The 14,699-nt window shown below is 39.4% G+C and overlaps 1 protein-coding gene across 1 annotated transcript in view; it reads left to right on the forward strand.

The window, feature by feature from the left end:
• The first annotated feature begins 204 nt into the window (after positions 1-204).
• Positions 205-14,699, forward strand: part of TUSC3 (tumor suppressor candidate 3) — a 123,415-nt gene continuing 108,920 nt past the window's right edge. Inside the window, exon 1 of the mRNA XM_014945492.1 lies at positions 205-355. Within this exon, the coding sequence (XP_014800978.1) occupies positions 230-355 (126 nt within the window). The 5' untranslated portion in view covers positions 205-229. The remainder of the gene's footprint in view (positions 356-14,699) is intronic.

Genomic DNA, 14,699 nt, shown 5'->3' on the forward strand with positions numbered 1-14,699 from the left:
CACCAAGGTCACACCTCAACGACGACCCCGTGACGCACCCCTCTCCCGTCTCCGCCTCCAAAATGGCGCCGAAGCCCCTCAGAGAGCGGCAGAAAGAACTACACTTCCCAGCAGCTGCCGCGGCTCCGAGGGGGAGGGAGATGCGATTGGCCAGAGGCTGGGCCCAATCAGCGGGGAGGAGGTGGGCAGCGGTGCCGCAGGTGCTGGCCGGCGGCGGGCGGGGGGGAACATGGCGCTGGGTACGCGGGCACTGCGGCGGCTGCTGCACCTGCCGGCCGGGAGCTGCCTCCTCCTCCTGCTGCTGCTCCTCCTCCTCCTCTGCGGCCAGCTCGGGGGAGGACAGAAAAAGAAGGAGGTAGACACGTTCGCTTCTTTCGCCATCGCGCCCGGCTGGGGGGCTGCCCTGCCGGGCTGCCTTCCCTACCTCTCCTTCCTCAGCGCCCGCGGCGGCCCGCTCCGCCCGGCGCCCGTCGCCCTGCCTCCCCCGCCGGCCTTCTCCCTCCTCGGCCCTGAGGAAGATGCCCGTGGGCTCCATTCGCCCCGCCGAAGATGGCCGGCGGCGTCTCCAGGGCAGCCGGGAGGCAGCGCGGCGGCGGGGTGGCGGTCCCCGGGGCGATGTCCCATCCCGGGCGGGTGCCCTCGGCTGCCGTGGGCCTTGGAACTCCCTGGTTGTGAGGAAATAAGAAGCGAAGGCCGGCGTCCCGCCCTCGACCGGCCGCCGGTGGGGTGCCTCAGCTGCCGGCCGAGGGCGAGGAGGCGTGGGGAGGAGGGAGTCAAACCCCGCGTTTGTGGCGCCGGGTCGGAGCGGTGTCCCCGGGGTCGGTGGGTGTCAGGGAAGCGGTGGCAGCAGGTGCCTGCTGGAGCAGGGGGGTCGGTAGGTGCCTGCTGGAGCAGGGGGGCCGCTTTCTCGTCCTCCCTTGTAAAGAGAGACCCCGAGGAAGGAGCCGGTTTAATGCCGGGTCAGTAGCAGCAGTCTGTCTTCTGCAACTTTTGTATTTTAATACAGAAATGTGCCCAAAGGGGGTTTTATGAGTAGTGTAAGTATTGGCCTGTTTTGGGATTCAGTGCTAGTAAAACTTACTACGCTTTACTCCTCCGAGCTTGCCCTCAATCCCAGGCCAGTCTCTCTCATGCCAACCAGCAGAGCCTCTGTACACCTTCTCTATAACTTCATTTAGGGGAAGGCATAATTCTTTACCAATCTGTGGATTTTTGTTTGGTTGTTTGTTTTTGTTTTGTTTGTTTTTTTGTTTTTTAACTCTGCTTTCTGTTAGTGTTGCCAGAAGAGTTGTGCTCTGTGGTGATGGAGGGGAGGGAGAGAATAATTTTGCTAACAGATCCCCTCTGAACTGTCTACTCAGACAAACAGAAGGATGATTGAATATTTTTTTGTTTGTGTTGATTTTCTTATATATATAAGTTACTAAGGCTTATAGGCCAAAGAAGTAAAATGAGGGGGAGCAGAGAAGGAGGTGCTGATGTCTTCCCTCTGGTGTCCGGTGTCAGGACTCAGGGGAACGGTTTAAAACTGCCTCGGGGAAGTTCAGATTAGGTATTGGGAAAAAGTTCATCACTGAGGGGGTAGTCAAGCACTGGAACAAGCTCCCCAGGGAAGTGGTCATGGCCTCAAGCCTGTCAGTGTTCAAGAAGCATTTGAACAATGCATTTAGGTACATGTTTTAACTTCTAGGTTGCGCTGTGTAGAGTTGGTGATCCTCATGGCTCCCTTCCAACTCAGGATGTTCTATGATCCTAAAAGGCCAAAATTAGTATGTAAAATCCGTATTTAAATCTCAAAATAGTGATCTGTCTTTTTGCTTCTACCAAATTAAATAATAATCTGATCATTGAGATAAATCCCTTGGGTATCAATGTAAAAACTGAACATGTTCCCTCTAGGCATTTTCTTTTCCCCTCTTTCTGGAAAGTGTAGGTGGTACAGTGTTGCTCTTCTGCTGCTATAATTAACTTGTTTTCAAAAGTTCATAGGTTTTTTTTTATTTTAATAAAATGTCTTTAATGTTTGACGCTCTTGATTCTCTCTTGTTGTGATGTGCTGGCCTTACAACTTTTGCTGACACTTTTATGTGACATGCCAGCTGTGCTACCAAGATAGCTGAAATAGTCTTTATTTCTTTTTAAATTGAATCCATTCCTAACATGTAAATAATGGCAAATTAAAATGGACATCTACAATCACGTTCTATAAAGTTTTCCAATCCTGCTGCAGAAGTGGTACATAAAAGGATTGAAATGGGTATTTTTTGCCTATCTGTTTGGTACAGTTCAAACTGGTATTTCTCCTCTGTAAATCTGGTTATGCAATTTTTATCCTTTTTTAACTGATTTAATTGATGAGTTTTCAGTCTTTTCCATCTTTTTACATCCATTTTTCATTCCTCTAATATTTTACTGTTAATGCAATGGGCTAAATACTGCTCATAGAGACAAAACACTGGTTTTATGTAGACACACTGTATCTACAGCTGCATCTTTACAGAAACTGGTGCAACATTGTAAGCGCTTGCTTGAACTTTATATGGGAGCTGAAAGGAAAGTGTAACTAAGTCATTTTCAGGCTTTTATACGTTGTACAGATATTATGAGCATTGCTTTGTATGTGTCTGTGTTGTGTATGTTACCGCTAAGGTCTGGCTCTTTTTCTTGTCCGACTAACCTCATATTGAAAACTGTAGTAGTTTCCCCCATGTATTTGGGGGTGGGGGGAAACATCTGTATGTGAAAGATGAAAATTGAACTTTCTTACAGTAAGCAGTTTGGAAATAACATTTTAAAAGTGGTCTGAGGGAAATCATATGAATGGAAAGAGCACAGGATCTTGTGCTATAGGAGATTCCCATTCACAACGCTGTCCAGAAGCACAGTGGTAAAAGGCAAAGATGATGGAGGTTAAATGTGTAAAGTGAACCTAAGTTTTTTCGATACAAAGGCTGATAAGATTGCCATAGCTTTTGGCAAAATGGTTGAACATACAGTGAATTGTTTCAAAATGAACACTGCAAGAGGGAACTTAATATCGTAGGGTCAAAATGTATATCTCAGGAGATAAAAAGAAGTTACATCTTGGTTTCTTGTTTCCTGCTTGCTTTGTGTGTGTCTTTGTTGGGGTGGTTGTGTGGAAAGAGAGGTCAAGGACTAGAGAAAGAAAATGTCTTTCCAAATCAACTTTTTTGAGAACCTTGAGTACTTGAAAAGTACTTGAAAATGAAATACTTAAAAATGAGAAGAACTTGAGATGTTGGAATTGGATCTTAAACAAGGAAAGTATCTTCAATGAAAACAATGTGGGTTTTTTGTTTATCTGTTTTTCATTTTTGTTTTTTCTTTTTAAGTATTGACTACATAGAAAATTATGTCTAAAGTCTGAATGATTAGAGGTGTCTGGATCATTTATATGAGCCTGGAAGATAGAAATAAAAAATTTGCAGAAAGTAGAGGACTGAGCTAAGGTTTTAGGTGGTTTTGAAGGACTTATTGCTAGCAGAGAAAGATGAGTCGGGAAACTAGCGAACATTGGCGTCACTTTCCATCTAAACTGTGAAATACTGTTTTATAGCTGTATTCAGAGTGGAAAAGATGCTACTTTTTAAATTACTAGAATACATTGACTTACAGTAAAATATTATTAATGATAACTGAAGAAACTTTCTCCTGTGGCAAGTTACTGAAAAGTGCTGAGATCCATCTCAAATTTGTTTAAATTTGTGAAAATTTAAAGAACTACCAGAATGGATTTAAAGTAGTTGATAATTCATCATCTGTTGTCATGAAGCTCTTTCTAGAATGGCAACATGAGTAAGTAAACATACAAACGTTCCTATTGCTTCTCTTTGATCTTGCTGTTCACTTTTCTGTATAATGAACACCCTCAACAGCCTTTGCCACTGAGGAGATCAATAGAAAACATTGGACTGTGTTAAAATGATCACAGATAAAATATAATAAATTGGCAATTAGATCAAGAGCAGCACCATAACTTTCTCCCATGGCTCGCACTCGCTAACTGGATTTGAAAAAAACTGTTTTTATGATTTTAATTCTGGTGCTGAGCAGTACGTTTAGGTAAAGTGAAGTAAAAACAGTTCCTGGTTTTGTAAATAAAAGCAAGTAACTGAAAAAGGGCTGTTCTCTTGGAAACTATATTCAGAATTAGAGAAAATACTAACTGACTGTTTCCACGGCGTCTGAGTTAATATGCTTGTTTGAACATACATGTGTTTTCTGTAAGGCATGTTCCCACTTCTTTTCATGCCTCTAATATATCCTATACAAATTCTTAGTAGCTAGAACTATTAAAAGATTGGAAGAAATCATAAGGAGAATATTGCACTTTAAAATATACCACTTGGCTTTTCATTATAAATTGCTTTGTCTGAGCATTTTATATTAAATTTGTATAGATAAATAAGATTTTGACTAAAACACATAGAAGGACACCGTTGGTTTTGAGGTATTAAATGCAGGGAGGGTAAAGTTTATTTTTAAGCTTTCAGGTAGGTGATTCAGAAGCTTAATTAAGCCACTGCTATGCAATTGGAGTAGCTATTTTTCTGTAGATAAGTTTGTCATTACTGCAGAATCTGATATAGGGACGCTGTCTGTGTAGACAAACGTATCAGTTTTGTTCAAGTGGAACTATCTTGTTGAGCTTAAATCTACTCAAAAAGATGCTCATGACATATAACAACGTGGTAGTAACCTTACTCTTCTGTAATATCTTAGTTTGCCTGAGTGACTTTGAAGTCTTTCAAGACTGATACCCTTATCGCTCTTCTTTACCTTTTCCTCCCCGTGTCTCTCACCCTTTCCCCACTGAGTGTAGAAGTTACTGCATTTGTGAGAAATTGTGGAAGGTAATGTTGGAAGGACAATCTAATTGATCCTTTATCCCAAAGCTCAGCTGGGCTTTTACTTGTCCTGACAAATGTCTTTCTGATGTGCCCTTAGAAGCCTTTAGCGGTGATGACTCTATAACTTCCTCTAGAACAACCTATTACCTTGTCTTATTGTTAAAAGGATATTTTTTTTTTTCCAAATATCTAACCTAGATTTCTGTGTGTGTTCAGTTTCTTAAGCCTGTTATTTCTTGTCCTCATCAAGACTATAAAGAACAGATTATTCTTTGATGCATAGTCGTCACAATTTAGACAGGGACTAAAGGTAGCATTTGACAGATTTTCCAGGGTTGCTGTTATTTTTCTTATAAATACAAGCATTTCTGTTGTTGTTGTTGGTGGTTTTTTTTTTTAAAAAAAAAAGCTTTGAATATTAATTGTGATAATTTTTCTGAGAGAATCTTCAGTCCTGAACATACTTTCGTTGTTGTTGTTTTTTTAAAAAAGGCTTTGAATATTAATTGTGATAATTTTCCTGAGAGAATCTTCAGTCCTGAACATACTTTCCTCTGTTTTATGTGAAAATAACTCGGGTGGATTGACAGGATCCTCCTCTTTCTGCACCATGCATTCTTGTTATCCTTTGGGTTTGCATAATAAGCGGGTCTTGTTTACTCAAGGTTATTGGTGATTATTACCATGTTCTTTTCCTTGCAGCCAGGTTGATACTTTCTGCTTTAAAATTCGTTTCCTAGTCTAATTGGTGGTGATGCTTTATCATAAATGTAGCAATTCTCACCCTTGCAGAACTACAGCCAGCAAAACGTGCAGCAAAATCTTCTGCCCTTGGTCTCTTTTGCTCCAAAATGAAAAGGGCACTACTTAGTTTCTTCCTCTGTCTTCTGATGGTGTTTTTCAGTGATCTGAAGCATTAATAGAATCATAGAATGGTTAGGGTTGGAAGGGACCTTACCAACCCTCTGCCATGGACAGAGACACCTCCCACCAGACCAGGTTGCTCAAAGCCCCATCCAGCCTGGCCTTGAACACCTCCAGTGATGGGGCATCCACAGCTCCTCTGGACAACCTGTTCCAGTGTCTCACCTTCCTCTGTCTTCTGATGGTGTTTTCAATGATCTGAAGCATTAATAGAATCACAGAATGGTTTGGGTTGGTCTTCCTCTGTCTTCTGATGGTGTTTTTCAGTGATCTGAAGCATTAATAGAATCATAGAATGGTTAGGGTTGGAAGGGACCTTACCAACCCTCTGCCATGGACAGAGACACCTCCCACCAGACCAGGTTGCTCAAAGCCCCATCCAGCCTGGCCTTGAACATCTCTAGGGATGGGGCATTCACAGCTCCTCTGGACAGCCTGTTCCAGTGTCTCACCACCCTCACAGGAAAGAATTTCTTCCTAATATCTAATCTAAATCTATCCTCTTTCAGTTTGAAGCCATTACACTTTGTCCTATGGCTCCACTCCCTGATAATGAGTCCCGCTTTGTCCTATAGCTCCACTCCCTGATAATGAGTCCCTTCCCATCTCTCCTGTAGCCCCTTTGGGGACTGGAAGGGGTTATAAGGTTTTCTCCTCCAGGCTGAACAACCCCAACTCTCTCAGCCTGTTTTCATAGGAGAGGTGCTCCAAACTTCTGAGCATCTTCGTGGCCTCCTCTGGACCCGTTCCAACAGGTCCATGTCCTTCCTGTGCTCTTTCCTTCTGATCAGCGTTCTGCCTGCATATTTAATTTAAAGAAAGAAATGATGAAATACATGGTAGAGCAAGTGGAGAAAAAGAAGAATAAAGATGTATCATGGATCAGGAGCATTCAGCATAGATTCAGTGGCACATGTAGTATAAGAGACTGAATATTGATCTCTCGGGATCTCTGATAATATTTCAACAAAATAGTGATAGTTAAAAATTAAGTTTCTTCTTTGTCTCTTGAAATTTTGTTTAACATTAAAGTTGAATATAAAGCCTTTTTGGTCTTTTAATCATTAATAATTTTGGTTTGGTACCCAGTCTGTGGAGCGCTGCATGTTTTGGCTTTTGCAGCAGTGTACAGGGAAATGTTTGGTAGTTACACCAAGTATAGACTCCTCTTTAAAAACTTTATTCAAAATTGAGATGTGGCAAAGGTTGACCTTTTGAAGGGAAACTCAGTCCTGATTATAGATTCAGCTTAAAGCAATTTTAAAAGATCTATTTTTAAGTGGAGGGTTTATATCCATTTGTGTAATTTGCCATTTTTTCTATTATTGCAGTGGAGAGAGAAGAGATTTTTTTCAATCAATGCTTAAAGCTTTAACATAACTGTCCTGAGTTGGAAGTGAAATAACAGCAATAGATCATGGCTGAAAATGTGGAATTCTTTAAATGCAATTCTAAATGTTTTTCTCTACTCTGTCCTAAAAAGAATGGGAAAAAAGTGTTTTCAAGAATTCTTTATTTTCTGCTGATTTTTACAAGCTGCAGACATCTATATCCATTCCTCTTTTATTCCTAATTAACTAAAGTTCTGGAGAAACTTGACAAAATTATCCAGCGTTTCTTATTTTAACAAATCTGTATAGAAAACCTTGATGTCTTCAGTGATTGCGTACAATAAGTGAAATAAAGGATGCTTACAGCAGCCTGATGGCCTTTTGTAATTGGATTACTGAAACTTTGCTGTCCCAGATGTCTCCATTTGGCATCCTTGCTGTCATAAGACAGATCAGTGGCGTAATTGATCTTTCCCCTGTTCTGTTCTATAATCATTTATACAGCACATCCTGTGCAACCACATGGAAAATACAGATTGTATCTGTTTGAGTTCTAAGTGCTCTGGAAAAACCAGTCAGTACAATTAGAGTGGGAAAGAATCGGGGTGGTTTTTTGGTTATTGGTTTGGATCTTCAGATTTATTCTCTTCATCTTTAAAAGTATTTTGTATTGGTTTGGATCTTCAAATTTATTCTCTTCATCTTTAAAAGTATTTTGAAGGTCACATTTTGTTGACTACGCTAACGATCAGAATTAAAAAAGGAACTTTACCTGGTATTTGGTTTTGGCATCTTCCTCTTGCTCTAATAAATCCGATAACAGGCATAATAAAAAAATATTGTTATCTTTTCATGTAATGCAATGAGATATATATAATAATACCTGCTTTAGTGTTTGGTGAGATACAATATATATAATAATACCTGCTTTAGTGTTTGGTGTGTATATTAAATGTAATAGCCATTCTTATTTTTTTGTTAGAACTTTCAATAAGGAGGGATTGCAATGAAATAAATTGAAAGATATTTTGTAGCAATCCTCAAAGCTGAGTTTCAGACAGAAAATCTCATATTTTTATATGCTATTATTACAAGTTCTTCATATTCTAAGGAAGATAAGCAAATTGGAACTTGCATTGAATGGCTTGCTCCTCTTATGACAGTATTAAAAAAAAAAAAAAGAAACAAAACTGGTGATATTTTGGTAACAGAAAATAATCCCAGAAATTTAAGATGGAAAAGATTTGCCCCCTTGCCAATGCAAACTTCTTCGTAACAGCATACCCCTTCATGATTGCTAAAGTGGTGGCAGGACTCTTATGATTTCTCTGAGGAGACTGTTCCCACCTAATAGGATTTACTGTCAGAATTTTATTTTCTTCTGGTGATTGTATCTGATAATACCATTTTGGAATACCCCAAGTCCTTCATCTTCCTCTTAAGCAGTTGCAGTCCTTAGCCTCATTATGCCATTCCGTTACTTTTTCTGGTTCTTTTCTTCAGAATCTAAAACAACTTATTACTGAATTTCAGACTTACTGGTTGTTAAGCTTAGCAGAGTTTGGCTGTGTTGCATAAAAAAAATTGTATATCAAATTTATAACAAGTGTTAATTACAGTTGTGCAGTCCCTTTGTGGAATGACATTTTGAGCTCACAGAGTTGCTCAAGGTTATAGGCTATAGCATCTGCTGCTTGAAGGATAAAAGCTATTTTCTGCTCTGCTTTTAGTTTAACTTTTTAATAATTTCATATCACTATTGCTGTCCACTCTATGATTACGAAATCAGTGTGCTCAGGTACTTGCTTTCAGTTGCCATACATAGGCCAAGTAAGACAGGGTCTAATCCTGAATTTTTCATATTTACACTTCTGTTTAACCTTTCTGTATTTCAATGTGTATGTGTTCATGCCTGAGCCATGTAAATGCCTCTTCAATGGAGATTTTGGAGCTTGCAGAGCAAAAGTGTAGGTAATATAGTAAAAAACCTACTTAAAGTATAAGGTTAATTTCTGGGTTTTATTTTATAACTTATATTAAACATTTTTGTAACCTTGATTATTTTATGAAGTCCTTTGATACTTAGGCTCTTTTTCATGACTCATGAAAGTAATTGACAGTTGTTCAGCTAATTAATTAGCTAATTCTCTTAATACAGGATATTATCAGGTCCTGCTGACTATTCTTTCAGGCCTTTCCATGTATTTTGTTTCTTAGATCTTGTCAGTGGTAGGAGTCTGAGTATAAAGTAAAGCTTTTAAGTGAAAACTGCACTACTCTCCAAGAGTCTGGTTTTTTTTGAACAATAAATTGTTATATCTGTATTGCAGTGTTTTTTCCTTCACTGTGCTGAAGAATATGGTTATTTTAAAAATGAGAGGGTTTTTTTTTTTGGTGGTGCGGCTTAAACTTTTCTCGGCAATTGTAGCTGCTTTGTCTTTGTTTACTTCAGTGGTTTAAATTATTGCTTAAAATATTTTGTTCTTTTCCCTTCTCTTAGTTATCATCAAGTCCTTATGACCCTTCTCAACTTTTAGTAGAAAATTAGAGTGAAATCTAAATTGCATTTAATCCGTAATTACGAAATTCACTGGGGAACTGATATACTAAAAATAAAAAATTTGAAATAATTTTTATTCTTAATCCTATTAAAGCATTTAAATGTGATCTTCAGCTTTCTATAAAAGACGTAACTAGAGACTCAGATCCTGCAAGGGAGATTAATGTGGAGGATGATAAAACTGAGCAGACAAGGTGCTTTGAAATACAACTCCTTTCTCTACTCAGTTTTTTCAAGGTTATCTAACAGTATAAAGAAGGTATTTGAACGCAAGTAGAAAACTGGTTTTGACTGGCAGAGGTAATGTATATTTTTCTAGATACCCTAAAAGTTAGAGGGCTCAGGCTACATACAGTAAAGGAATAAATTAGTTGTACCAGTATGTTTTTAGGTGTTTGTCCGTAGAGAAATTCAAGCTACAATTAGGTGAGGCAATCATAGAGCAACTTAGTAATGGAAGGTGTGGGGCACCTCATCATAGGCTGTGGTAACAGCTCTCTGCATAGTTGGTGATCTTGTTCAGTGACAGGACAAGAGGAAATGGGCACAAACTTGAGTATAAGAAGTTCCACCTAAACGTGAGAAGGAATTTCTTTACTGTGAGAGTGGTAGAGCACTGGAACAAGCTGCCCAGAGAGGTGGTGGAGTCTCCTTCTTTGGAAACATTCAAAACCTGCCTGGACAAGCCTGTGTAACCTGCTATAGGTAGACCCGCTCTGGCAGGGGGTTGGACTAGATGATCTCTAGAGGTCCCTTCCAACCCCATATGATCCTATGATGCTGTATCTTGTATTTTAGCCCATTGTTAGAATCATAGCATCATAAAATCATTTATGTTGGGAAAGACCTTCAAGATCATTGAGTCCAACTGTTAAATTCTAACACTACAAAGTCCACCACTAAATGGTGTCCCTCAACACCATGTCTGCCCATCTTTTCAATACCTCCAGGGATGGTGACTCCACCACTTCTTGGGCAGCCTGTTCCAATGCTTGACAACCCTTTCAGTGAAGGAGTTTTTCCTGATATCCAGTCTAATCCTCCCCTGGCACAACTTGAGGCCATTTCCTCTTATCCCATCGCCTGTTACTTGGGAGAAGAGACCAACCCCCATCTCGCTACACCCTCCTTTCAGGTAGTTGTAGAGGGTGATAAGGTCTCTCCTGCCTGAGTCTCCTTTTCTCTTTTCTTTGTTTCTGTGCACAGAAAGTGGACATTGAGTCATTGTTTGTTATGAACTTGTAACATTCACAGTAGGATTTAATTTGTCAATGAAATGTGGCATCACAACCTTTTATACAGTAGCATTGTTGTTAGAATGTGTCTGGGAAGCTGAAATAGTGGGAGCATTTGATATTAATTTGATTTCTGGGAAATGATATCTTGCTTCGCGTAAAGTACCCTGAAGACTTGGCTGTCTGCTGCTCTGAGTGCTTGAATACTCTTAAGGTGGTCTACTTTATTGTTTAAATTCAAAAAGTAGGCTGCTGCTCTGAAGTGAATCAGTTCTTTTCCCCCTGCAGTGCATTGTTTGCACTCTGGAATGGCCTCTTGAGTGTGTGAACTGGAGTCTACTACTGAAACTAAACTGAAGCATGCACTCCAGAAACACAGGTAATGCACTCTAATTGCTAATCCACATTCAGTCCTTGGAACCAGTTTAAAGTTTAGTTTGAAGCAAAATCCGGCAGGGTTTGGGTATTAAGGTTTCAGCACCAGCTATTTTCTTCTAGAGATGTACTTGTTCTTATTGCACTGCTCGCTGGTATCGATCGCGTCACACTGTCCTCTTGCACAGGCACAGAGCTTCAGAGAAGGTTGTAGGATTCACTGGGCCACAGAGGAGTGACAAGAGGGAAGATAATTTTCTAGCTGAAGGATGATCGTTCGGAAGAGGGAAGTCCCAGGTTCCCACAACTATTTATACATTTAATCCAATAACTGTTTAGTGTAAAACATTGTAATACAATCTGTTCAAGTAGATTTACTTGTCTACCATCTGGACATGAGTGCTGCCTGCCAAACATTTAAGTTGGGGACCACACGGAGGACAGGGAAAGAAATCAAAGTTACTTTTAAGTAGTGAGAGTCAGGATAACCTCCGTACATTCACTTTCTCTATTTAAACTGCTGTCACCTTCTCAGTTTTAACTGTCAGTGGAGGTGGCTGAAGGAAGCAAGTGTAGAGTGCACTGTGCCCAGTGCTCAAAGTGCCAGCCCCTGAATATTTAGAAGTAATGGGGACCTTGCTGGGAACATAAAGATGTTCAAACCAACCTTTTTCTTTTGTTGTTGTAGGCTGTGTGTGTATTACAAGAATATGGAGGAGGGGAAGATTACACAAAATCTGGGTTGTAAGTACTTGGTGGCAGGCAGGAGAAGCCTGTTCAGATCTGGAATTGCTACGTCTGGTCTCAGTTCCTACTTGGTGTAGAACCAAATTCCTCGGTTCACTGCTGCTGTGTGTCTTAATTAAACTAAGTACTGTGTTACCTCTACAGACACCAAGCAAAAGGGAGCATAGCACAAGATTAGAGTGGTGCTTGATTTAGTTTATAGGTGGTCAAATATCACCGTATTCAGCTTGGTTTTGATGGAATGCTAGATGGGGAAGAGGCACTGAAGCTGATAAGTTTATTTTAGTGCAAACTACTTTATACTTTAGAAAACAGATTAGAAAGTGAGCTATACCAGAAAACAATGAGGCCTGAATTCACCCCACTGTAAGCTTTAGTTGAGATATTGTTATTGGAGGCTTAGCAACCTTTAGTACCATCAGCCATGGTATTGATGTAGAGAATTCCACCTATGTAAGAACTGAATGATATTTCCATCCTTAATCCCTTCATAAATTTAGGACAAATATGCTGATGCCTTAGGCATGTTTTTTTTAAAAGAGCCTCAAGTGAGCTATGTTGGTGAGATTGTAAGTTCAGGTATATATTGCATATTCAGGTAACACGTAGTTTCATAGAGGTAGAACTTTCATCTTTAATTGCCTTTTTCTTGTCCCACCATGTTCAAGTGATAAAATGACTGTCATGTTCGTGTATTCATCTATTGGCATGTATCTTAAGTGATTCAAAAATCTAGCTGAAGCTGTTGAGTTATAGCAACATCAGGTTTTTTGAGCAATGAATGCAATGTGCTCTCATGCAGAACTCATGCTTGCTTGGCTGTGAGAGAGAAAATTACAAGTTCATTAGCTGATACAGCAGCTTTGTTTTCCAAAGTAATTTGAAGTCTGTACTTCTCCCAAGAAATGAAAATGGAACTTTTCCTTAATTTAATGAGCTGTTTTGATAGTAACAATGATCTGGAGGAAACACATTTTTACTCAAGTCTTTACAGTGAATCTTGAGTCTACAAAGTGTTAAAAGAATATGCTTTAAAAATTACTTTAGGGAGACACTTCCAGCTGTTTTTTGTCATTTTGTCTCTATTTCTAAGAATGAAACAGACCTTTAGAAATTTGATTTCAGGTTAATTTTGGAAGTTAATTTCAGAAGGACAGAATTTAGACTTCATGATATATCTGTGTTTTTATGAGAAAGCAACATTATTTTGGGAAACACTCACATAGTAATTCCACTTCCAGTTTGCTCAGTGCAAGTTCTCGAGTTATCCATTACAAAGTTCCTGATTTTTTTGATGTTCAACACAGAAACTAGTGCTGAGTATGGGTGTTTAAATGGCTGTTTCTTAACATGTTTAAACCATTGGGTTATGCATTTAAGCCCACTGACCGCTTTTATGGTCTTGATTTAGCATTCAACAATGAACTTCAACTTCAGTCTTACTAATTGCACTTTTTTATTTAGATCAGAAGTATGTGCTGGTATCTACGAATGGACTTCCCTTAACTACTCAGAAATAGATCTGAAACTACAAAGTAATTTATGTTAAAAGGATTAAGGGCTTTATCTATTGCCAGAGATTGCCTGGCTCCTCTTGAACCACAGAATCTATTGGTTAATTTAGCACCATGCAATGTTCTTTGTCTTCTAATTGGATGACTTACCAGGGAAGGTAGTATTTCCATGAAAGGAACTCCTGCTTAAGGAAGTGCATAGTGCTTGTCCCTTAACGTATGGGTCATTGCAAGTAGGCAAGAACTTCATCTAGATGGCTGATGTTAAGGTACTCATTGCAGAGAAGAAGAATGCCAAATTTAATAGTTTTGTTGGTTTTGTCTTTTTTTTTTTTCCTCCTGAGAAATAGAAATTACTAGGAAATTCTGACATAAAGTGACCAATAAAAGGATGGCATAATAGAATAAGACTATGGAGAATAAATGTCAGAGATGGCAAAGAATGTACGAGTAACAATTAGTAATAAAATGCCAGTGAAATAATGTGAGGATTGATGAACTTTTTTCTCACAATGAGATCATTACTCATGATCAAAAGAAGTTTGAAAAAAGTGTTAGGAGGGATACTACTCTGCTGAAACATAAGTTGACACAGGCATAATGGGTACAATAAACAAATTGCCTAATTTTTAGAAGTGGAGCTTACACTTAATTAATTTTGATGCTTTCAAAACTTACTTTATTGCCTAGTATTTATAACTTGGTTTTAATTGCTTGTGTAATCTTTTTACTGAAATGTTTAACTGAAAGAATAAGAAAGAAGAGGATTGCTTTGCATTTGCTGAAAGGAGAGTAGGAAAAATCAACAGTCTGAACTTGCATCCAAACTTTTTTCTGTTAGGTAGTTGTGTTACCTGAACCCTTCTGTATTATAATTTGTCATTTCTAGCTGTATTGGGTTTATGTGGCAAGGTTTTGTTAGTGGAGAGGCTACAAGGATGTCTTCTGAGAGAAGCTGCTAGAAGCTTCTCCTATGTCCAATAGAGCCAATGCCAGCTGGCTCCAACATGGACCTGCTGCTGGGCACAGCAGAGCCCATCAGTGGTGGTAGCATCTCTGGGATATCATAGTTAAGAAGGGGAAGGTTGCTGAGGAATATCAGCAGCGAGAGAGAGGAGTGAGAATACATAAGGGCAACAACT

The sequence above is a fragment of the Calidris pugnax genome, unplaced genomic scaffold (genome assembly GCF_001431845.1).
Source record: "Calidris pugnax isolate Ruff unplaced genomic scaffold, ASM143184v1 scaffold58, whole genome shotgun sequence".
Taxonomy (NCBI): domain Eukaryota; kingdom Metazoa; phylum Chordata; class Aves; order Charadriiformes; family Scolopacidae; genus Calidris; species Calidris pugnax.